We start from the raw sequence: 25181 nt of genomic DNA on the forward strand, positions 1-25181 counted from the left end.
AATTTAAAAGGTTAAAGAAGCTCTTCTACTGTACTTGTTTGAATCTTTAATTACACTCTTTGTCCCCAGAAATTAGATGGGATACTGAATGAGAGAGCTTTGTAAATCATGTTATGCTGGGTTTGGTGTCTTTGAACAATCACATATTTAGCATATTTTAAGAAGACAAAGCGGTTGAAGTGGTGCTGAGCTTTGTCAAATTAAACAAGGTATTCTACATGAAGTTTTTTATTAGGCTTCAGGCAGACAGAAGCAACCCCTTAATATCATGGCAGTGCTAGGCTGGGCAATGCTGCCTTGCTCTGAGTGTGCCCCGGGGCTTCATTTTTTTGATGACTGACACTACTTTTTATAGAGTCAATACAAGGGAGTCATTTGGAAGGGAACATTTCTGAATACGTTTTGGTGTACATAGATTTGAGTCACCAAGTCTGTTAACATACAGTTCCTGGTACTGGCCCCTTCCATTTAATCTCAAGATAAAGAGTCTTTGCTCCACCCCTGGTGAAGTGACTGCTGCGGTCACTGTACACCGGGCTGTTCTCTCCTCTTAGCCAAGGGCCAGTGGCCTAAGCAGGAGCTGCTTTCTTGTCCCTCTGTAACTTAACCTTAACCATCAGGAAACCAAACCAGATTTTGCTTTCTGTGTTCTGGTCTTTTCCTAAGGTGACAATTGAATGGGCAGGGCTGCTCTATTAGCAATGAGCCAGAACGAAAACCGGCAGCTGGCAGGTACCATCTATGACCCCCACAGGAGAATAACCCTGCATGGTTTGGGAGACTGTGTTTCTGGTTTAATGGCATGAAATGAGCCCCAGGCTGGTTATAGTAAAAGTAAATGCCCCTGGTGTTCAGGGTCCTCTGTACAACAGGATTGATGGTTGTAATCATTCACTATGAGATACACATGCTCCATAACTGGTAATCTCGGCCCTGCTTCCCAAGCTTAAATGGGCACATATTACTGCCTAAGTTGTTGACTCCTGTTCTCTGGTCAAACTGAGCATTTCACACTCCAGGAATGTAATTCTGTCATCTTTCAGAGACTTAACTGACAAAAAGTGAATATAAGAGGGAGAATATATATTAGTACCTGAGGATGCCGTAAGAGCCAGAGAAAGGACTTTGGTGTTGATAAATAAGAGGGAATTACAGGACACACTGATACAGTGTAAAGACACAGGACCATACAGGTGTGTGCTGGCCTCCAGTGCAGCGTGGCAACGTTTTTTGCATCTTCTTGAAAATTGCTCTATTTTGCAAAGGATCAATGCTTGGTGAGCTACCAGTCAGGCTCCTTATGGATATTACGGAGCTGCCATATGCAATCACTGAAACGGGTCTGTGCTCATGTTCAGATCGCTTATGCTCCTTCATAGCTAAATGACTGGAAAACAGCAGCAACTCCCATTTTAGGTTCACCCAGGGAAAGCCAGTGAGAAGTTCCCATGTGTATTTGGAATCCTTCCATGTTTCTTCACTGAAAGTGAATCTAAAAATTTTTCACATTTTGGGAGAAATCTGAATTTTAACTTCAGCCTTTCAAAGTACATATTCCATTTTGGACTCTGCATCACCTTTGCACCCTGTGAGAATGCTGTGTTAAGTGCTGACAGTCAGAACTAAGGAAAATACATATTTTAGAAAACTTTTGGAGATGGTTCATATACAAATATAATAAAACCCTGACATCTGATCTCAGATTACTCAGGTATCTGCCATGCACAGAAATATCTGGCAGAATAAAATTCACCAAAGTCCATAAACCTGATCCAAATAGTAACTGATACAACCAGTATTTCACCATTTCCGTGCTGAAGAATCTACCACCACACATACTGAGCCCCACCAGCCCAAAAGGTTTCCCCTGCTGCAGCATGGTCCCTGCCATGGAAAGGGTGGCTGCCCTTGCCTGCCAGTAGAAAGACACGATCATCAGGCATGAACTAGACCACGTTTTCAACAAGCATGGGGAAAAAGTCACTGACCATTTGAACTGTCTCGGCCCTAGGTGAAGGCACACATCTAAAAGGCAATGCTGCCCTCTGCTATGTACTCAGCCTCTCACCCACGTGTGGCTGCGTACGCACAACCTGCTGCTCCCAGCGCAGCCTGGGGAGTTCTACTGGCCTCGGTCAAATGACTGGGAGTAAAGAAAGCAGAGCTGGCTCCTGCAAGGAGTTAAGCACCTTCAGTTCCTACTGAGCTTCAGAGACTTATAAAAGGCATTTTGCATCCAGTAAGGATGACATAATCTAGTCTAGGCCATTGTAATTAGTTCTTCAAGTCCTAACCTTCATCAGCTGCATTTCACTATATACATCAGGTATTAACATTTAAATAAAAATCAATATATTCACCATGTAATTTTGTATTAGCAGCATCCAAATTAATGGATTAAACCAAGATGAAACAGATTTTATTATCAGCTTAGAAGATAACTTGTATTTTATCTTCATTTTTGTATTATATTGATGAGTTCAATATGGAAATTTAGAGGCCATCATAAGTACAATGTAATTATTCTGTAAAGAACTTTATGAGAAGTATGTGTTATAATTAAAATCTACTAGAAATGTATTATCTCCACCTGCCCATTTTAAAAGAGAAAATAAATTAACAGGAAATAAAGATTATTACTTATTTATATTCAGCCTGACTCCAACACTGGTAATTCAACTGACTGCTAAATAGCTCCACAAATATTTTTCTTGCACTCAGTGGAAGTACTTATGTAGGCAAATAGTGCAGGGCCCTGCCAAAAGTGGGAAAATCTGGGCTTCTCTGATTCAAAGGTTTATTATTAACAAAAGCTTCAGTTGCTCAAACCCCACAAAATGATTTCAACTGAACAGTCACACCACTAGACGGAGAAAGGCACACATGTGATAAAGGAGGAGAATGAACAAGCTTAATGACGTGTTGATACACACATGATAAGGAAAAGAAAAACCTACTTAGAAAAAAACAACAGTTGAGATTTAGTCCAAGTTAGAAGCAGCATCTGGCCTCTTTTCTCTCCCAACGTCAAGAAGACGTTTGCAACAATGCTGAAGATATTTCCAATTCTAGCCATCCTTACAGGTAAGAATAACTTAACTATTTGAAATAGTTGGAATAAAAGAACTTGTTGAATAAGAGAGCAAGTGAGCCTGACTGGGAAACTAGGTGAACATTCAAGATCTATTTCAGGATGGAATGAAAATCATGGCTGTAATGCATTTATTATGCTAGCTGAACACTGACAGGTAAGAATTTTTTGCTCAATAACAGAATTTTAGCTTTGGTAAGTGAATGGTTTGCTCTAAAGCCAGAAAGAGGCAAAGAGATCTCCTGTAGAGCATTAGGGTCTTTCAAGTGCTTCAGGGTTAGGTTTTCTCATATTCAGTTTTTGTCTCCTTTTAATAATAGCCCTGAAAAATGCTGCCTCAGTCCTACCCCCACCCAAAAATTTTTTGGGATGCTTAACTTTAAGCATGCAAATAATCCTTTGGATTTCCCTGAAGTTAAGTGAGGACATAATACTTTGTGGAATCTAGGAATTATATGGCATGTTCAAGATTACATATTATTAATGTTTGAAGGACATTTTATTGTGCTAAGCTTTATTTTAATATATACATAAGCAGACATTTTAATTCTAATGGTCCCTGGAGATGAACAGCCTCTGTATCCACTAAAGAAAATGGATGTTTCCACATTTTCTTTTCTGATTTGAATGCCAGAGAAATATTTTAAGCAGTTGCTCCTGGTATTTCAATGTTATCTCTCTCACACACACATAAACTCCCCCGATTTTTGCCTTAGAAATGAAAAGTAATTAAGTGTTAGTACCAATACTTGCAGAGCAATGTCCTCTTAATTTCAAAGTTCTGAATTTAAGACTAGCAGTGTGTCCATACTAACAGGGTGCCACTGACAGGGGTTTTCCGCAGTGGTTAGATCAGCTAACTTGGATTTCCCACATGAGGTTTAAAGCCTGCATGGGACATCAGTGGGACTGGGCAATTCCCAATTCACTGCAGTGACCTTCCCTGTAGCAAGGAAATGGTCTTACCATAATATTGATGAGTGAGAGATGTGCATCGACTATTTTTAACAAGTTAAGGTCCTGTTCATGCTAGCTTTTTTCACTGAGTTACTTCTTACTCATGTACTTCTTTTCTTTAAACAAAAGACCTGTGTTTGAAATGGTATCAAGAATTCAAACCCATAAACAATGAACTAAGCGCAAAGCAAAACTCCCATTAACTTCCGTGATCAGGCAACAGGTTCTGCAGGTCCAGTTTGTTCCATTTGCAGTCAAAACCTCAATTTTACTACTAGTGATGACTTTAAACAGCCATCCCTGGACAATGTAAGTTTGATAGGTTCTGACTTTATATTTTCACTAGAACAAAACCTGTTTCAGCTAAATGTATTTCTTCAAAATACACAGTGTCATGGAAATGAGAATGCTCTACGGAGTTGTTTCTGCTAAAACAAGTTTCTTCTGGAAAAACTTAAAACAGCCAGGCTCTGTGATACTCCTGACTCCAAAACCAAAGAATGATAGAGGAAAAACGTGGAGCAGATGACTGGAAAAGGGATGTTTTCAGGAGAATGACATTGTGTATAAAGACTGTAGCTTTAATCCTGCTAAGAGCAGAAAATACATACAGGTAAACCTGGAAGTATTATTGTGGCAAGAAACTATCATCCTCTGTAACTGTAACTGTAATTCTTAAAGCTGAGGACAGTGAACTAAGACATCTAAAATAATATCACATGGGTTTTATATTAGTTCTCAGTAAGGATTAAGTTTCTGTGGACTCACAAGACTAGCAGCCAGCACTGGGATCTCCTCTTTCCTCAGGGCAGGTCTGACACATTTAGGTCAGTCTCCAGCCACTTCTGTGAGAATGTCTTCACATATAATAAAAATTTTTCTGCATTTCAAACTTGCTAGTTCTCATCCTAGCCACCACCAACACTGAAAGCAGATTCTTCCCTTCTTGCTTGCAGTGAGCTTTTACTCTTAAAGCCATCAAACAAGGAAAACAGACCCTGAAGAGTTCCGACTCCAGGTTCTGATAGGTTTGCAATATTATAGAAACTGGTGAATCTGCAATATTTGCATGGTTAAAAATGTCAAAATAAGCATATCTCTTTTTTTAAACAATGTTTCCTCTCATAGGACTGATAATTTGAGCAAAATACTCTTTTGGTATTTTGGTATCACTGGAGGTTTTGCTTGAACTGTCAGAAGCAGCACCCTAACATAAGATGTGCAGATATTCCATCAAGAAGAATATTTTATATGTTTTGCCTCTTTCATTAATACATGCAATAAGTCCACATGAAAATTATTATTATAACATGAAGTTCTCACCTTGCCTGTTTTGCATAGAAAGCTCAGGAAGACTTCTGTTTTCCATCACATTCAAAATAAAAAATCTCCATCCAAATATTTGGAGAGCAGCTTTAAAACTGGACTCAGTGATCTAGCAAAACCCCAAAATTCAGACTTATTTTTCTGACAGCTCTAACTTTGTTGCTGTATGTCACCATTGCTAGTAACTTACATGGAAGACAGAAAAACACTGTAAGATGGTGCTTGAATCCTTTCATTAACATGAAGCCAAGACTGACCAGAGCATTATGGGCAAGGCTCATAAGTTATGTTTGCTTCCTTTCTGCTTTTCAACAGAAAGGGTTGGTCATGTTATCACAGAATTTATCACAACCCATATAATAACAGCAGTTCTAAAAAGCTTAGTTTGACTTTCCAATGTAAAAGCATTGGAGAAGAGCAGCTTCTTCATGTAAGCCCTAAGAAACCTAAACAAAAGCAAGGTAATTACCAAAAGAAAAGAGGACAAAGGCTGCTGGGCTCCAACCTGAGGGAACCTGACAGTGCCACTGAGTCCAAGTCATATGGTAAGAATGAAAGAAGAGACAACACTGTGGGAGATGGTGTTCCATGGTAAAGGACAAGGCACCTAAAGGAGTAGCTGCAAAAAAAGAGGGCATGAGTATTCTGGGGGATTTATTTGCTTGTTAGCTTTTGCCCACTCCCAGCTTGTCATCACTAAAATATCCACACAAAGCCCAAGGCAAACTGTACTGACTAGCCATATCCTGCAGTTTTCTTTGATAAGGCAGGGAGCAAGGCACTCCTGCATGGCTCCCAGGGTCGGCCCTGCTGATCTCTCCTCACCACACTTACTGTCCACAGGCCCTGCCAGCAGTGTTGTGGTGACCGTCCCCGAGAAGATAGTGAATGTCACTACAGGTGGAAACGCAACCCTCCTCTGTACATACACGAGTTCTGAACCGCTGGGAGATTTCTTTATTCAATGGAGCTTTTACAGTGCCAAAGAGAGCCAACTTCATACCGTAAGATATTTCTTTATTATTAATTTGAAGGTATAATCAAGATATCCTTAGGTCCTCAAAGAATCTTGTTATGCTCAATAGTGTTATCCTCACTACAAACCAGGGAGGCAGGTAATGTTGGTGTTCCCACCCTAAAGACAAGGGGCTGGGTTGCAATGAAATTTAGGAGCAGATCCACAAAGTTATCTAGGCTCACAGTTCCTCTTGGCATGACTGAACTCCTTTAGAAACTTATAAGAAGGTAGAAAAGGGATTCAGATGCTCCAACGCGCTCCAAGTCACACAGGAAGCGTGAAGCAGAACAAAGACCAGGTGTCAAAAAATCACTCCAGTGCTTCAGCCCCTGGACCAGCTCCCTTTTCTTTTGTCTGGCAGATTATTTCCTGCCACTGTGAAGGCAGCTTTCCTGGCGAGATGACCTTGCCTATGACAAGATGCCCCCATGTAAGGGTCAAACAAGAGCACCTTGATTCACCTGCTATCATTGCTATGGGGCAGCTCAGTGAGAGGAGCAGCATGCAACAACAGGCTGTTGGCACAAAGTAAGCAGCAAATATTTTGGCAGGACTCTCTAGAAAGTTGTCACAGCAGGAAATCTGCCACGGCAAACATGCATTGGTATTTCACACATCTCATGGGCGTCATTGTAGTAAGAGAACAATTATATATAAAAGGCAAACGCTCCATGCCCTTCCTGGGACCCCAAGAGACAGCAGAGCCACACAGTATCTTCCCTCAGAGTATAATGAGACCACATGGTAGGTTGGAGTATCATCATGGAAGCAGCACTGGAACAGCGAAGAACACCAAGCACTAGAAAGCAAAACCTACTAGCAACTTACTAGACATTACCCACTGCCCAAGCCTCTCCTGTGACTGTAAAGGCCTTGCAGAGCAGCCTGGTCTGCCTGGAATGAGTCAGAGATAACATCCTATACATCCTCACACTACCGCCCAGGCTTTAACAGCTATCCACTAATCTTATTTTTTGATGGGGAATCCATGAATCTCACTCCTGGAATAACATGCAGGATATGAGTTCCCATCAGCTCAGTCCTGACATACGCTGAGCAATGAGCAACACCTTCCTTTGTAAGAAGAAATGGTGATTAGAAGTGTTACTGCATCCTTGAAGATGGCTGTGATTTTTTTTTCCACGCCCTGGTGTCGGGCTTTTACTTGTTGACAATCACTCCCTTTTCTCTCCCATCCTTATTACCCTGTTGCTAATATATTTTTTCTAAAAGTTCAGTCCTCATGTCTGTTGTTACACCTGAAAGCTGGTGTAAAGAGATTTGCCTTAGATGAGTGTCACAGTTCACACTGATGATATTCTTGTCATGTTCATCCATTTCCTAATAACATTATGTTAGGAGATTTACCATTGCTGATGTAGTTATACCTTCTACTTGGTTTGCCAATCGTAGCAGGTTTAGACAGTCAGTAATTTGCAGAATGTACAGTATGTAACATATTTGGCACTGAAGAGCAATAGCCAGTATGTAAGTGTTGTACTAGCTGTATCAGTGCTAAGTACAAATGCTGGGCCAACCCTCAGTTCTGACTGTAGCTGAATGCCACACCAACACTTTGCCTAATTGTTCAATTGTTGTTACTCATCTTTTGCATTTTTCAAGTCAAAACAATTTTATTAAATGAGCATCATGGAAGGGTGGTAGCTGCAGGTTTCCTAAGTAAATTGTATATAGTACAATATATTGTAATTTTTATCCAAGATGTTACATCATGGATTTTAATCACTTGTTCAGGTGGGAAGTCCAGCAGGGTGATAGGATCAAGCCCATCATCTCAAGATTTGGTCAGTCCCTTTCTGTTTCACCTGTGTCAAACTTTCCATATTGCAAGACAATAAATGCAATACATGTTCTGGTCACAACCAAGAGAAATAAGCAATTGTATTTGCAAGTATTTTAGAGGGAGATTCAGACAGTTTCAAGAGATCCAGGAGGGGAAAACCATTTGTCAACTATGACCAACGATGGGAAAATACCCCCTGAGGATTATAATCATAAAATACTGTGGGTGGTTCAAAATGTGCTCAACAAGAACTAACTGATGTCCAAATGTCAGGAAAATCCTATGGATCAATCCCTTCAGCACTCACTCCTGGCTTCTGCAGCTCTTACTGCAGGCAATGGGAAAGTCATGCCTGTAAGGACAGTAAGGAACACTACTGGGAAAAACTGCGTTTGGTTTTCACCCTGGCTGAAACTAATTTCATGGCAAATTCACTTTCACACCACAAACACAGATGCATTTGTAATGGATTATTTGCATTTTCATAGAATCATAGAATCATAGAATCATAGGGGTTGGAAGGGACCTCGAAAGATCATCTAGTCCAACCCCCCCGCCAGAGCAGGGTCACCTAGAGTACATCACACAGGAAGGCGTCCAGGCGGGTCTTGAATGTCTCCAGAGAAGGAGACTCCACATTTTTATTGTCATTATTTTCATTAAATAAAGTTGGTTCAATCTGGAAAGGCCACAGGTTAGTGACTAATCCTGTTCTCCTGGAACACACAGGTAAAATTTCCTTTGGCTGCAGCCCCAGTTTTCCTGGGCTCACACACTCAGTGAGGCTCGAGGGCACCCTTTGCTCCTCTGAGCCTGCTGATGTGCCTGGAGGGTGCACGTGTGGGAAGAGCTGCAGGACCAGGGCAATACTCTCTTTAAAATGCTTTTAGCAACCTGTTCAGTCCTGTACTACTTGACCCTGCATCCTTCTACAACAGGGCAACTCCTTACCATTTTGATCCTATTCCCAACAAAATTAATCGTGGTTATGCAAACACTGGGAAGAAAGGACTGTGACTGCTTGTGGAAAATCAGGTTTAAGAAATTACACAAAACAGCTGAACATGAAATTGGATTTTCAACCTCCCTCTGAGCCCACAGCAATACGAGGTTGCTATTTCTATTTCAGGCTGGTGACTTTTCTGAGTTTCAGAAAGGACTGAGTACCTGAAGGTGTGCATGTTTTTCTCCTACAAGTTTAAACAAAAAATAATCTCTTTCTACACACCTGGCTTTGCCCTGGTTGCTTGGCACGTAGCTGAAGTCTCACATTCTGAAACAAATGCATGGTAGTGGAGGAGACTGCCAGCTTTGACTTTCATTGTTTAGATTAAAGAATACTAAAATGCAAGCAAAAATATATAGTTAATGTGCTGGTAAGATGACAAAACAAACTGAATTGAAAAGACTGGCACCATTCCTTACTGAATACCAGAATAGTAGCTTGCATTTTAGGTGGGATAAAATTATTTCATTTTATGAGATATTTAGATTCTGCTTAAGTGTCAGCAATACACAAACACTTCCTTATAAATACCATATATTTTCCCTGAAAAGATTTGTTGAAAATTCTGTCTCCACTCAAAATTTGCCATTTTTCAGCAACTAAATGGATAATATTTTCCAATTCCGTTCTTTAAAGTTGAAAATTTCTGCTAAGTATTTTAAAGACAAGAGACATGCAATTTGAAAAAAAAAAAAGTTGCAGAAAATACATCTTCTTATCCCACATTAGTTTCATTTACATAATTGATAACATGGCCCTTTCTATCTAGAGTGGCAGCAAATAATAGAGCAAACTGTAGAATGTTACAATTAGTTCAGGCAAATTTATGTCATTAAGATGCCTTTGGCTAGAACCATTAATGAATGTGCACTTTAAATAACTAGATTTTAGGACATAATACATGATAAGAACAGAGCTCATAAGTACCTTGTTAAAAAAAGAATGTTAGTATTTTATACTGCACTTATGTTACAGATTTTGCAGTGCTTTGAGATACATAGGCTCAGGTAGAGTCCTGTCTGGAGTGAAATCAATCAGATTTGGATCAGGACTACTGCCAGTGTTAATTTAATTCCCCAGAACATTCAGCAATAGACTTTACCTTGCTTCAAGGTGAGGCAGTGCTGCTCGATAGTTTGCAAATCTGCCTCCCAGCACTGGTTTTGTGAAGCTGCCTGGTGTCTTTTGCTGTTTGTTCTGGTGTTTTCAGATCCTGTTCCACATTGCCCACCTTACACAATGTTGGTGCAGGTGCTCAACAGTTAAAAACCATGGCAGTTACACCAGAAAGGATGAAATACCATAACCAGGCTGTTCACAGACAGTGTGATAAAAAGGAATGGCAGGTGTTCATGGTGCTGTTTTGAAGCCAGTGCAGCTATATATAGTGTGCAAATATAGATCTTTTACTAATTGAGGCCTAACTCTGCCCTTTTCCTGAGAAGCTTCTCCAGTGGAAGTAATTCCCCTCATTTGAACTAAATAATGCAAATACCAACTCATGGAAAGCAGGATGCCTCATGTATTTTTAACTTTTTCTTCTTGCCATTTACCCATTAGCAACATGTCTTTTTAATTATAAATTTATTTTTTAAAGAATAACTCCCAGTCAAGGATCTTGAGAACTTTCCCACACTGAGCTATCTCTGTTCTACCTATAGACAAACTGAGGCAGACACTACTTGTTCACCTCACCCAGGGTAACAGCTTACTCCACAGCCTGGTTCATAAGGTGAAGCCTTGACTCCTGCTACGATCAACATTTGTGCTTCATTTCATGCTCTGAGTCACTCGGCTGGCCTCGGTGTAAAGCACCTAAGTAAATGTTTGAATAATTGAAGCCTGCTGTTGACTCTGCACAGGCGAGGCTACAGCCTTGCAAAGCTTAGTACAACTTCTGAATTTAACCAGGGCAACAACTGGAGCCTCCAGCCCAGGCCACCCACAGGTAAAGTAAGTTAAATTATCAGAGACACTGTGTGGCTACCCAAGATAGGGCCAGGGCAGAATCCTTGATTAAAATTTTAAATTCACTAGGTGAGTGTAAAGGTAATGAATGACTGTTAACTGTAAGATAAACTGAATTATTGATAGACTTCTCATGAAAATATTATCTTTTAAAAAAGCAAGCTTAAAATATTTGCAGTGACATTGACACTGCCTTGGTTAAACTACTGACAGGCAGTTGAGAGGGAAAGACGCATGTAATAAAATAATATCTTCCACTTACTTTATATATTGGCTTTCACTCAACCAGAGCCCTTTATTTTCACTGCTCTGCCAAGAAAGTATCATTTAGTGGATAGAGGCAAGGAGGGTTTCACTTCCTGCGGACCACAGAGAAGAGGAGGACAGCCCTGTTCTCTGATGAGAAGTCTAGTCACGTCCTTATATCCAGCCTTGCAGGCTGATGAGCCACTTTGCCAAGTCTTCACAGAAGGGAGCAGGCTTGTGTCACCTTGTTTAAGAACAGGGCATAGGGTAGCAGAGCCCAGGAAAGGAAAGAGATGCAAGAAGAATGATCTGAGCTCATCTGTGTCTGCTCCTTTCACCCCAAAAGCCTGAATGCAGATTACCAGCAGTCCCAGTGCCCAGCACAACACTGCTGCCCAGCACAAAACAAGGCACAGGCACAGACCCTGAGCTACCACCTGAGAGCCAGGGGCCAGCCAGCCCTGTACGTGTGGGGAAAAAACTATTGAAAGAACTGATTCCTCCCCACGTAGTATGAGTAGTTCCTGACACCCCATCACATGCTTTCAGCCATAGACAAGCCAGATCATGTACTGGCAGAGGCTGTCAGCACTGCAAGGGACACTGGCTTGGGAGCAGAGCAGCTCAAAGATGAGCCTGTGCAAAGCATCTGCTGAAGCAGTACAGGAAAACTTCCTCAAAGGGCCTCTCTGATACATGAGCATTTATGTTTGCCTATAGGCAATTGTTTAAAAATGAGTTTTATCTAGTATTTAGATGAGAGAGCAGACATGTGAAAGGAATAGCTCCATGGAAAGCAGACGCAACACCTTCAATGCTGAGGAGTAGACACGCTGTTGTCACGTCATTGCAGTCAGAGGGATTACTGTGGACTGCCTGTGGTTATCTCTGGCACTGCGGTAACAGTCTGCAGAGAGAAGATACTATGATAAACTGAAGGAGGCAATAGTGAAACAGCAAAGGAAAGTGGAGACAAGTAGAAAATGATCAGGTTGTAACTGGTGTGCTTGGAGCAAACATTAGACTTCAATTTTAGTTTGTCTAATTTTACCTAAAAGCTTAGAAATAAGGTTCTATTGCATCTCACTGTCGACAAGACTTCAGGCATCTTCTGCAAAATGCACCGAACACGAGGCACCCTGCTCGTGTCAACAGAACAGACAGTACTAATGGGTAGCTGTGTAGAGAAGAGGCTCTTGATAATGGGGGAACATTTAAAGTCTCATTTAACTCTCAGATCAGCACATTTTTACTTAAATACAGCATTCCCCGTGTCACGGTATTCTGAGTATGGATGAAAAGTCAGTCAATCAATGTCAAAAGATGGTGTATGTGACAGATGCACGGGGAAGATGTAGCTGGAGATACAAGGTAAGAAAAAAAAAACACCCACAATCTTAAGGGAAAAAAAAGAGCTAAACAGCTTCTAGTATATTTATGATACTATGAGACCTCTAATCATGTTCTGGATTAAAATCTTCAAACCAGCACATGACTGAGATAAGCTGAACCAGATGCACCATTCAGGATTTTTAACTCACCTTCTATTTTATTGCATATTTCTCTATAAAAATAATTTTGGATAGAGCTGTTGTTTTTTCTCCAGAGCTATTCTAGGTGGCTGAACTAGCACCTTCAAGAATATTCTATCCAAAGGGCATGTCCACACACACCAGGAGATTCTGTGCTGGATGTGAGCAAGTCTGGATAGCCCAAATTTGGGGTTACATATGTATATAGGAAAAAATCAATTTAAAAAATAATCCTGGATCTCCTTTCTAGAATATAACAGCATTTTGACATGCGATGGTTACAGAGGACACTAAACTGACTGCTGAGCTGGCTTCTTTTCAGCTGTCAGCTCAACATCCCAGCTGTAATCCACTCCAAACTCTCTATGCAGTGGTATTCATGTCTTGCCATGAAGGACAGGGTACAGCCCAATGTAAACTGAGGTCCAGTAATAACTGCTGAAGAGCAGTTACACCAAAAGAAAACATTGAGAAAACATTTGTACTTGATGCCCTGTAGAAATTATTCACCAATAGTTCAGCCACAAGAATGATACTGTAAGAACATGAAAGACCTGCTCCTCAAAAGTATTTTGTGTCAGTTAAAGCTGCTGCATGATTAATAATCTAAAGGCTTCTGACTCCCTTTCTTCTTCTACCAATGAGCAATTGCGACAAGATGCTTCTAGTCACTATTAACATTCTCAATAACCCATGCAAAAAACCCAGTAATGCAGGACATAACACCCCCACTACAGTCTGGCAGATAAGAGTTTTGTCAAAAATGTGTGAAAAGAAGTTGTGGATGAAAAAAGGTGTTGGTGGCCAGACTCAGTTATATGACACACGTCAAAGAAACCAATGCATGTGTGAGCATTTGCTTTCTTATCTGGCCGAGTTCAGAATCAGGGCCTTGGGCTTTAATTAACACTTAGAGTGTGCAGAATTTTGTCTCTAATTAGGTGACAAGCTGCTTAGGGAAATGATGAACACTTTTTTCCCTTGTTGTCTTATAAATTGTCTGTACACAGAATTCAAAAAGAGATCATGATCTCAAACCAGTAAAGTTGTTAATATCCTCCTTGCATTTATTGGTGAGAAAGAGACTTTAATGGTTCTTTTTCTAGTAACTTGAGAAAATGTCACACAGAAAATGATAAAACAACCCAATGACAGGGCCATCTGAATGCCTGAGCTTTACAGCTCCCCAGGGAAAGACTGTGAATCAGGTGTTGAACACATCAGCCTTGAGAAACGTCATGGCACAGGATGCTTGAGCTTTGCATCTGCTGGTAGGGGAAAGTGAGAAGGGTTTGGGGGAGGGAAGACCCTTCTGGTAAGGAAGGTACTTGTAAGGAATTCATGTTCCAAAACTGCCTCCAGTCAGGAAATTAGGACTACTGTAGGGATCAAGTGGGACATTTTGTGATACCTCTTCAAGTACATCTCATTTTACAGTTCTGATGCCCTGATATGCTAGGCATGTACAGCAATGTGATGCAATGACACCAGGAGATGGAGGGTGGGAGGAATATTGACCTGGAAATTAGGAATGAGTCCATCCAAAGGTATTTGAAAGACAGATATTCATGCAAATTCTAGTATGTGTTTGTCCTGCCTCAAGAAGAAATTAAGCAGATGGATGCATGTTTCTTCTAATTTACTGCTTCCTTCTTCACACACAACCTCCACCTCCTAACGAAGAAGATCTTTCTATAGGTGTTGCATAAAAGAAACCTGTAGGTGGGCTTCTCACTCTCTGCCAAACATGTCAGCCTGTGAAAATCCTCAACTTGGTACCAGCTTTGCTAACTACTTCCTCTGCAGGAGAATACTTTCCTCACCATCACATTATAAAAGTAGCAGCCTTTCCAGAAGTGAGGAGAAGAAAGGGACATGTGGTTTCATGTACAAAATCCTTCAGAATTATAGACAAAAATAATCTTATCTCCAGGATCTGGAGTGCATTGAAATTACCAAGATATTTTTCCAAATGAGTATGATCATTCCCAATTCCCTGTTCTATTTGTAACCCAGATCCCCCAGCTCAACAAGAATAGTTGACTCAACTGCCTTGGAATTTATAAGCCCAAATCCTTTTCTTGATTGCAGCAGAAACTGAGACTGTGGGAATGCAGAGTAACTACACCACAGCCTTAGGAGGCCAAGAGGGACGGCTGCTGACATTAGCAGCTTTTGGTTGAATAACCAACTAGACTGCAATCCTTTCTAAGGTCAGGGAGGCATTTTCTGGCCAACTTGCTGTTCTGCAAGAACTGGCTTTTGAGATTGTGGAGTGATTAAGGACAACATTTAGGAGTGAAAATCTCGGCTCTTTTTTCTGTCAGTTGTTTGATTAGTCATCCCAGGCAGCTGCTCCCAAGAAATGTGAAAAAGCACCATTATATACAAACTCACATGAACAAACTCGCTGGTAAAGAGAAGTGACCGTTGCTGCATCCTCAATATTCTGTTTACACTGGTAAATCATCAGCTTCACGAGAGTTGCTCACGATTTGCTTGAGGACATAAAATGCTTATTTTTTCAAGAGAAGCACAGTGGAATTTTCTCTTGTATTTTTTTACATTCAAGATGTTGCACTTTAAATATATTTACCACATCAAATTAAAAGGGCTTCCAGGAAAAGGCTACCATTGACTAAATTTACAGTTTCCTCATACAGAAATTTTAGGGACATTTTAGGTAAAATGGAAAGAAATGTCAATGAGATGTGCATCTGTATGAGGGAACATAAGCTGTCAATTGCCCAAAAAGAACAAGTCTTCTCTATTTTCAACAGAAAAGTTTTTTTACTTTTGAAACAGAACAGAAACATTTTTGCAGATTTCCATTTCAGCTTTTTGAAAGGTACAAACACAAGCTTTTCAAAGACCATAAAAACACTTTGACCAAGGATTTAAAATACCCATTCTGAGTGTATTGTTTAAATTGGGTTATGAATTCACAGCCAATTAACTGAAACATGTTCCTCTTAAATGAAATTTCCTGTGTACACAATCCAATCATACCTCTGGGACACAATATACACTCAGTAATTAATCACAATACTACTCAGTCTTTTTGGTGTTTACCACCTTCCTTCCTTAAACTCCAGAACTAGGGAGAACTGAGAATAGGCAGCAGCCTGCAGAGGAACTGAATGCATTTCCTTGAGACACTTCACTGCCTTTATGTTTGTAGTTGAAAAAAACCCCAAACAAACAAGCCAGAAAGATTCTGTTTGAATCCACAAAGAAAACAAGTATTCTCTGCCATGCTCACACCTGCCTCAGGTTGAATTGTGTACACACAATATTTTCTCTGCATGACTTCAAACAGGGAGAGAGAACATAGAATTAATTTTTCAGTGTATTGTATTAGGGTTTAAATACATAATCCACCCTGACTTCAATCAAATGCTCCTATCTAATGTTTACTGGCATGCCCTGCCTGCATTTAAGACTCGTAGTGCCAGTCCCATTCCCCAGGAACACTCGCTGACCTAGCACTCCATGGGTAGCTTCTGCTACTGTTTATTCTCACATCAACCCTAAATCACTCAAGAGGTAGATTGAGTATAATTTAGCCCCTTTTTTCAGTAATCAGGCCTTTTAGTAGGATATAATGGGCCTGCCTCTCTCTAATGCTCTGCAAGTCATGCATTACTTAATTTAAGTCATTGTAGAAGTTCATTTCCCATTAGTGAGAAGAGCTAATGGAAGCTCTTTCCCTGCCCCACTCAAACAGACACAATTGATCGAGAGGGGATGCAAATCCAGCCCATCAGTGCTGAGATCTATTTGGGAAAATCAACTTAGAAGTCACAGTTCTTGTAACTTTAGACTCTTGCGAAGAACCGTGTATAATATTCTAGTTGCTCATACTCGGATAAATGTAGTATGAGACAACTGTGATCAGTGTGTTTTTGTAATTACAATTTTTTGATGAGAGATTTGCTTAAACCAAAATGCTTCTTTTGAACATGCTTCATTCTTGGGGAATATGAGGGTGTGCATCCAGACTGTTTTGCAAAAGAGGTCCATCTCTAGACTTCTAGCATAAAATCAGTATTAAAACTGATGGCATTGCACACAAACAATGGGAACTGGAGAGTCTAGCCAGCAGTTCAGGGACCTTAATTCCAACCTAGTCTGCCACTGCACTAAGGCTGGACATCTTACACTTCCTCACTGCCATGCCAGTTTTCCACATGTTGGCAATGCAGTGGTGTAGCTTTGGTGTCCAGAACTCTGCATTAATTGTACCTGGTGTTTGTAACCCTCGGGCAAGGAAAGATAAAGCCTGGTTGGAAAGCAGGAAAATCGCACTTGAGATGGGGCCAAGCTGCAGGATGGAGCTGCTGGTGCTGTGCAGTCTGGGTTCTGACCTTCACTTCAAAGCCTTATCACTGCATAAACTGGCTGTGCTCTGGCAGCTTTGGGGTGTACCTTGCCTTAAGCTAAGAAAGGCTTTCTGATAACATTGCTTAAAGACTTCAGTCAACACTGTATCAGTATGGATAAACAGAATTAAGAATAAATATTCTTAATTAAAAATGCAATCAGTTGATCTGCAAAGTAAAGCAAATTATACTTCTTGCCTGGGAATTTGCAGCATTCCTAAAGGCAGGGACTTTTGTCTAAAAGGAAATTTTGAGACGAGTCAGGTGTGAACAGCATTTCACAAGTTTGTGGAGCTTTTTCCTTCAAGCATTTTCCAGCTATTCCCATTAAAAAACATGCTGTCAGTCCAACTTCAATGAATACATTTACTGCTGACTCTGGAATCCTGTCAGTAGGGACAATGTTAGATCTATTTGGGTCCCAACCTGTAGTTCTATAAAGTTACCTCTCACCACTTAAAAAAATTACTAGAGTACTAGAGTACACTAGAACTGTTCACCATGCCTAGAGTATGGAGTTTGTGCATGTGGACACTGGGGAACACACTGCCATCCCAAATACTAGCATTTTCACACAATACTATCATTAACACCTGAAAAAATTAATTAACTTTCCATAGTTTTTCCACATGAGTTTTGTTCTTTCAGACCTTGGTTTCACAGAAGAGCTAGACTGGACAGAGCGCATGTAATTCCTGAGAATTATTAAATTTACCCCAGAGCAGAGGAGATATTGCAGTTCCTGAAAACACTTAAGGTCCAAGCCTCAGACTACCTGCCAGGCTCCACAATGAACAATTCCATCTCTCCTTTTAGTCAGCAGACAACAGGTTTGAGCTTATCAGCTTAAGAGGCCAACTCCACTCCTGCAGTGCTGTTTAGTACTATTGATGCTACTGAAGTCAGTGACATCAATGTTAAAGACCAAAAGTTTATCTGGGAGGAAATGTTGCATTCCTTAGAGACAATTACTGTCTCTAATTCTGCAAAACTTTTTTTACTGTTTAGTAAAAGGAGAACTTCTTAATTTAAATAGGTGCTCCTCCAAACACTGAGGCCAACAGGTATGCTTGACTTCCACCTATGGTATAAACTCAAAAAACCAAGATGGTCCATGACACTGGCTCTGGCCCTGATTACACAAGGAGAACAGCACGGTTCTCTAATTCCACAGTTGTTCTAACTGCATGTGTGATGATTCTGCTGGTGTTTTCCTACTGCGCTTTTACTGCTTCCAAATTTACTGTCAACAAATCAGGTGCCTTGTTTGCTTAAACCTATGCCTTCTGGATTGTTTTCAGTTCTCTGTTTGCTGGCTTCTGTATTTGCAAATTTCTGCAGCCATCCACTTTTTTGCAATGACAGGTCCATTCTTGTCCCAATCTTCTACTGAGGTGCCTACTAATGGTATCACAAACCATTTGTGGTTCAATTAGTAGCACTACTCATCATGCATGGCTTAACAATTTTTCACAGCATTGTCATATGATGGTCAATGGTCTCACCTTTGTTTTCAAAAATGCATCAGTCTGTGACTACAGTATCCCCAAAGAACAATCTACTGTTCACTTACATGATTAAAAATCCGATTTCTGAAAAGCTTGTATTTTAATAAGTACTGAAAAAATATATTCAAATGTACCATGTTTTCATCTCTGCTTTCTCTGGGGAGGGAGCAAGAAGGGGTGACATTGCTTGGCTTAATCAGAAACCAACTATGAGTACCAAACGAAGCAGCAGCAGATCTCTTGCTGTTAAACTAACAATTGATTCTTTATCACAGATCTATTATTATTCAGAAGGCCAGTCTTACTCCTATGGAGAGTTTAAGAACAGGGTAACAGCTGCAACAGGTCCAGGGAATGCATCAATAACAATCTCCAACATGCAGCCCTCTGACACTGGTTCCTACACCTGTGAAGTCTTCAGCCCACAGGGTGATGCTGGACAGAGCCAAAAATCTGTGATAGTCAATGTGCTGGGTAAGTGCCTTTCCTCTCTGCTGCTGTATTGTATTTCTCTTCCCTTATTATGAACCACTGAATTCATGGCTTAAACTATGTAGGTGCAGAGGGAATAACAGCACAGTGATAAACAAGGCCCATGATACAGAGAAGGGGCTGGCTGATACTCTGAGGCAGAGACATTTGCCAAGGGCTCTGGAGGCAGGCAGGGCCTGGGCTGCCCTCTGGCTTCCAGACACAGCACACCTGAGACCTACAGTAAAATCTTATTTCCCCAGGAGTGGCCTTCAGATTCACTTTGTGCTCTCAGAAAGCTACCTAATGTAAGCAGGTAGCTGGAATTATCCAACTTCATTACATTTTTTCAGGTAGGAAAACAAAGTGATACTAACTTTGATTAAAATAAAAAGACCTTTTAGCTGGGAGTGACAAATTCTCTCTGAAGATACTACATCCAGCCCCAGCAAAGACCAAAATGTTGCTAATTTTACCTAATATTGGTCACAGTGACTTCACATCAGAAAGGCACCAGTACAACCAAGGTAGGGTTCTGGCTCAACCCCATTCCTGGAAACTCGAGAAACTTGTATGTGTTGGATGGAAGTAGGATAAAGTCTGTTTTGGATGGAAGAAAGCAAAAGTTTAACCATGAACAGGCAAGATAGAAAGGGTGAAAAGCAGTAGCATGAGGTATTTCACTTCCTAGTAAGATACAAGTTTATATCAACCCCATCTAATGATTGCTTTTATTGGGCTGTGTTCATTGCTGGTATAGTTCCACTGACTGTACTCTATATCTATAGGTAGGAAATGAAAAATAAGAGATGTGAGTGAAGACAGAATCTTCTCCTGTGTACAAAGTGAGAAATGTTATCTATCAAAATATATATATTTTTAACAGAACTGTAGTTAATTTATTTCTTCCACAACTACAAGCCTTGACCTTTATGTGGAAAAACTCCTGCTCTGTCCCCAGATAAAATTATGTTGCTATGTAGCAGAATGGTATATGACAAATAGTGATTGACTCATTATAATTAAAGTAAGTGACAGTCTTCAACTCAACACCTCCATAATTATTAAGCAAATAGGGGGGGAAAAAGTATTCTAGCCTATGCACATATATTTAATATTACTCAAAACTTTAAAGGAGAGTCTTTGGTCAGATTCATAAGCAAGACTCTGCTCTCAGACGGAAATCTGTAGATAAGGTTCAATTCCTTACTCATAGAAGCCACAGGTACCACCTCCAGGTGGATTCTTGCAGGCTCAGGTATGTACTCAAAGTGTGTCTGCTCTCCTCATTGTTATTTTACAGTCAAACCATCAAAACCTTTCTGCAAAATAGAAGGCATGCCTGAAAAAGGCCATCTAATCTACCTCTTCTGCAAATGTGAAGAAGGATTGCCTCGCCCTACCTACCGCTGGTACAAAGTGGATGGGGACACCCTCAAGCCTGTGACTGAACAACCTAGTACGTAAGCACAGGACCACCATACCGTGTTCAGGATCTGGAATTCCACAGTACCAGCCATTTCAAACTCTGTGTATCACATCAGGCAGTTAAAATTATCAATGCCACAAAATCATTTTACTTACTCAAATTGACTGATGGCTGTCACAAACACAGAACACTTGGTTTTAATAAAAGTTGTGGTGTGGTAAAGTCTTGCCTGTGCCACTACTGTAAATTGTTAAAATGGGAGAAAAGTTTATGCCTTTAGAACTCCCTTTCCTCAGAATTTTGAGTGAACTTAGAATAAGTCAATTTGTCATTCAGGTGCTAAGATGCCCATTCCAAAAATCTTCAGTAGCCATTACATTTTCATTTGTGAAGTTTCACTAACAATACTAATGTGGGTAAAACGTCAGATGGTCAAACTGATTTGCAGACTAGGGGCACACTTCTCATGTTCTGCTGCTCTCCTGAAGAAACTGCTGTAGACATTTTCAAAGAAGGTAAAACTTTTTAATTTAAAGAACATAAAAACCCCAAGTGAATGAATAATCATAGAACCCTGTTTCGAATCTCTTGGTAACTCTCAGTATTTCCAACTAAAGAAAACCACTTGCCTCTACTGCCCCTACAGTACCCAGAGAGTAATCTGGACCTGCTCTCTGTTTGTCACAGATCCAAACACTGGCATTCTTTACATTGGCAACCTCACCACCTTCGAAACTGGGTATTACCAGTGCATAGCCAGCAACATCCTGGGGAACAGCACCTGTGAGCTTGACCTAACTGCAAAGCGTAAGTTTCATGCATGAAAGGAATCACACGTTTGATTTTGACATGCACAGTTTGAGGAAAATGCTCTAAGAACTTTACAGAGCATGGCTCTAGGCATGCGAAGAATTTACACTGACCTAGACAACTCATTTAACATCTCCAGCTTCATTTCCAACTGGGAATGGGAGCTGAATCAGGCTCTGACTGCAGAAATCTTTCCTGAGAACTGAAAAATGCGGAGTTTAGAGAAATTCCTTCCAGCTCAGACTCCCACTGAGGTCCCACTGAGGACAAGCATCACTGAAATGTGGTAGTACAAGGACTGGGGCACTGTAGATGCCTAAAAATACCGCAGTTATGGAAAAATACCCTACCCTGACTGCCCTCAAGCAGAGTTCAACCTTATCCTGACTGTTCTCAAGCAGTTGGCAACCACATCTGCATGCATGTTTTTCATGTAACCAGTAACCTTTAACAAGAGGCAACATATGTACAACGAGCCAGGAGAGATGTCCCTGAAATAATCCCTCAGTTTCTCACTGCTCTATAAAATGAAAACTGCAGGTCAGAGCTAGAGGCTGTAATGAAGTGGAAACAGAAGGTTTTGGGGGCTCACAGATGATCAGAGCATACATTTTACATCTGAAAGACAGAGATAAAGGCAACCTGAATTCCAGAATTTATTTGCAAGGATGGAAGAGCAAAGGCTTTCAACTCAGATTGGATATTAGGAAAAAATTATTCACAGAAAGAGCAGGGAGGCATCAGAACAAGCTGCCCAGGGAGACAGTAGAGGCACTGTCTCTGGAGGTGTTCAAGAAACAGGTAGGCATGGTGTTTCAGGAGATGGTTTAGTGGTTAGGGGTTGTAGGGCAGATGGTTGGACTTGATCTTGAAGGTCTTTTCCAACCTTGATGATTCTATGATTCTGGGATTCTGTTCCCAGTGTTGACAGGCTAATGTTTCCCTTAGCCAGGCATAAACATGAGCTTTGTCAGGATATGGAGCTAATTAACAAGAAAGGAGACAGCAAAGGTCATAAAAACACAGTTCTCTCCTTCCTAGAGAATCTTTGTCCTCCCTCCTGGAAATACAGCTGTCAGTCAGATTTTTAGTTCTTTGAATCCAATGTCTTCCTGTCTGCTTTCTGCCAAAGGCTCCTCCACTAAATTTCCACGGGATTTCGCTACAGTAATAATTTTTAAAAAGTCAAGTAATCTCTTTTTCTTTCCAGACTCAGATGGTGGTATTGTTGCTGGAGCATTAATTGGAGCAATTCTGGCAGCTGCTATCATTTGCATTATCGTCTGGGTCTTAACCAAGAAGGCAAAGAATAAGAAGTCATCAAGTAATGAGATGCAGTAAGAGTTTCTTTTTGCTTCATTTTGAGACAATTATTTATGTAAAGCACTGCTGATAATCCAGAACTAAAGTAAAGTGGAATTACACTAAACAGTTTTGAAGGGTAAATAATATAGGTGTGGAGAAAACTTCCAGAGTGAGAATATTTGCTTTTCTGTGACTTCCAGGCTGTTGCTCTTGTAACAGAACTTGCCATTACCCTCTTCCCAATGTTCAGTGCTATTTGAAATTACAAGATGCATGCGTGGGATACTTTAAGGCACCTCAAATGGCAAGAGACACAAGGTTTAGGCAACAGAATGGAACCTAGAATGTCCATTGTGATCCTGCTCTGGAAATACCTGCTCTGTTTGCTCATTTTCCCATTAAATTGCCAAATTTTCAGCATAGGCATTCTCTCATATACTATAGAGACTGTATTTAGCCCCATGATGTTCAGTGCTACATTTTAGAATACATGCAGCTGAGGCCAGAAAAAAAATATTATGTCATCTGGACACTTCCCTGCAGCACAGATCTAAGATTTCCTGATATGGAATTCTGCTAAAGCAGACGGGTGGTCTGTCACTCATGCCCCTGACTTCTGCTTTCAACTGATGTAGCATTAACATCTAATTTGTGCTTGGATCCTAATAAATCTTTCTACATTGAAATAATTCAGTAGCATCTGATAATTTTTACATGTGAAAGTGCTTAAATATTTGGAGCTGGTTTATTATTGTTTTGATAAGATACATGGACCTCTTCCTAAAAATATTTTTCTAGGTCTCAGCTCTTTTCTGACTGCACTCTATTTTAATGCACTTGAATGGGACACCAGGTGTGCATGGAATTTCTGAGAAAGCTCACATCAAGCTTAGTGTTTTGCTTCTCCTTCTCAGACACTGTTTGCCAGCACTTACTTTCCCATTCTGCTCTCCTGGCCAAGCATTCTAACATACTAAAATCTATTTTATTCTAGCAGGATCACTTAGAATAGTGGTGCAGATCACTCTTATTATTTAACACTCAGACACTTGCCGTCTGAGCAGCAGTGAAGCCATAGCCTTTTTGGGTGCTCTTGGAACAGAGTCACAATAATAAGGGGGTTAATGTTTAGATAACAAAACTACTAGGACTCATTCTTTTGAAAGACTCTAGCACAGATGGGGTTTCAACATGTGAAATCACAATCCTCATCCTGTCTTCCTGCAGAGAAATGACTCAGAAACAGCCCAATGCAGAGTATGTTCAGGTACCTAATGAAGAAAACATTCCTGTGACCACAGTTCCATCAAGCAATGCAACCAATGAATACCCTAGTGCTGATGAAACAGCAGCCTCTGGGACACCTGACAATGATCAGAAGCAAGAAGTGGAAAAAGAAGAAATAGCCTAGAGTTTAATACAGTTTTTCTTGTCAGCTTCGGACCCCTTTATACAAAAATTGTTGTCACTGAACTAACATAGAACCATGACTAAAACTTAAATGGGCATTTGTATTGTGAACTACTGGGCTAGAGTCTGAAAAAGGTCTGTTACACATGCCCTTTGTGCATAGAAGATTTGGCCTCTAAAGTTAATGACATTTCATTTATTATCTAGTTATAATTATACATAATCTAAGCATAGAAAAGCTATCATCCACATGTATCCAATCTATTTTGCAAAACTAATTAGGAAACGGACTGAAGCATTTGACAAAGTAAGAGCTTTTGAGTCAACTATCTGTAAACCAGTATGTGTCTACTCAGTTCTGAACCACAGCAGTTTTCTCCAGAAACAGTGTTGGCCAAACTCCTGTTCCTTGTGCACCCAGAACAATCATCATGGCCAGTACATTGCAGTCTTTAAAGGATCTGATTTTGCACATCAGAAGTAAAAAGAAGTTTCATCAGTGTCATAAGAGTGCAGAAATAGTTGTTAACACCTGGACCAATGAAATCTTGTGTGTCTGAATTCCTACTAAAGCTATTGTGTAGGTCCTGGAAACTTTAACCCTGTTGCTGCTAAGCTGGAATACATTCTGTTAACAGAGACCTTCTTGGCTTTAAAGTTCCCAATGCACCAGCATCCCAGTTGTGTGTTTCAGCAGTTCCAGTTTTCAGTTTACTGGAACTGGCATTCAGGTACCCAGTTCAGACATTGATTGACTGGTTTCCAAACAACAGGAGCTGGAAGTCTAAATGCCTTGCAAGTCATGTTACAACAGGCACACAGAGTATTGGATTTCTCATGACATGCAGATACAGCTGCTTTCAAAACTTAGAAGGCAATACTGCCAACTATTCAACACACTAGTTTTGACCGATTCCT

The 25181-nt window shown here is 40.5% G+C and overlaps 1 protein-coding gene across 1 annotated transcript; it reads left to right on the forward strand.

The window, feature by feature from the left end:
• The first annotated feature begins 3012 nt into the window (after positions 1-3012).
• On the forward strand, positions 3013-24945 carry VSIG1 (V-set and immunoglobulin domain containing 1). The gene is made up of 8 exons (XM_051630319.1): positions 3013-3084; positions 6218-6378; positions 12680-12787; positions 19114-19312; positions 20613-20768; positions 21426-21545; positions 22759-22885; positions 24081-24945. The coding sequence occupies exons 1-8, from the start codon at positions 3048-3050 to the stop codon at positions 24262-24264; spliced, it is 1092 nt and encodes a 363-aa protein (XP_051486279.1). The 5' UTR covers positions 3013-3047; the 3' UTR covers positions 24265-24945.
• Positions 24946-25181: the final 236 nt, after the last annotated feature.

The sequence above is a fragment of the Apus apus genome, chromosome 12 (genome assembly GCF_020740795.1).
Source record: "Apus apus isolate bApuApu2 chromosome 12, bApuApu2.pri.cur, whole genome shotgun sequence".
Taxonomy (NCBI): domain Eukaryota; kingdom Metazoa; phylum Chordata; class Aves; order Apodiformes; family Apodidae; genus Apus; species Apus apus.

Coding starts and splice junctions, on each gene's coding strand:
- VSIG1 (XM_051630319.1), top strand. CDS start 3,048: ATGCTGAAGATATTTCCAATTCTAGCCATCCTTACAG. Junction 19,313..20,612: donor TGTGATAGTCAATGTGCTGG/GTAAGTGCCTTT, acceptor GTTATTTTACAG/TCAAACCATCAAAACCTTTC. Junction 22,886..24,080: donor TCATCAAGTAATGAGATGCA/GTAAGAGTTTCT, acceptor GTCTTCCTGCAG/AGAAATGACTCAGAAACAGC.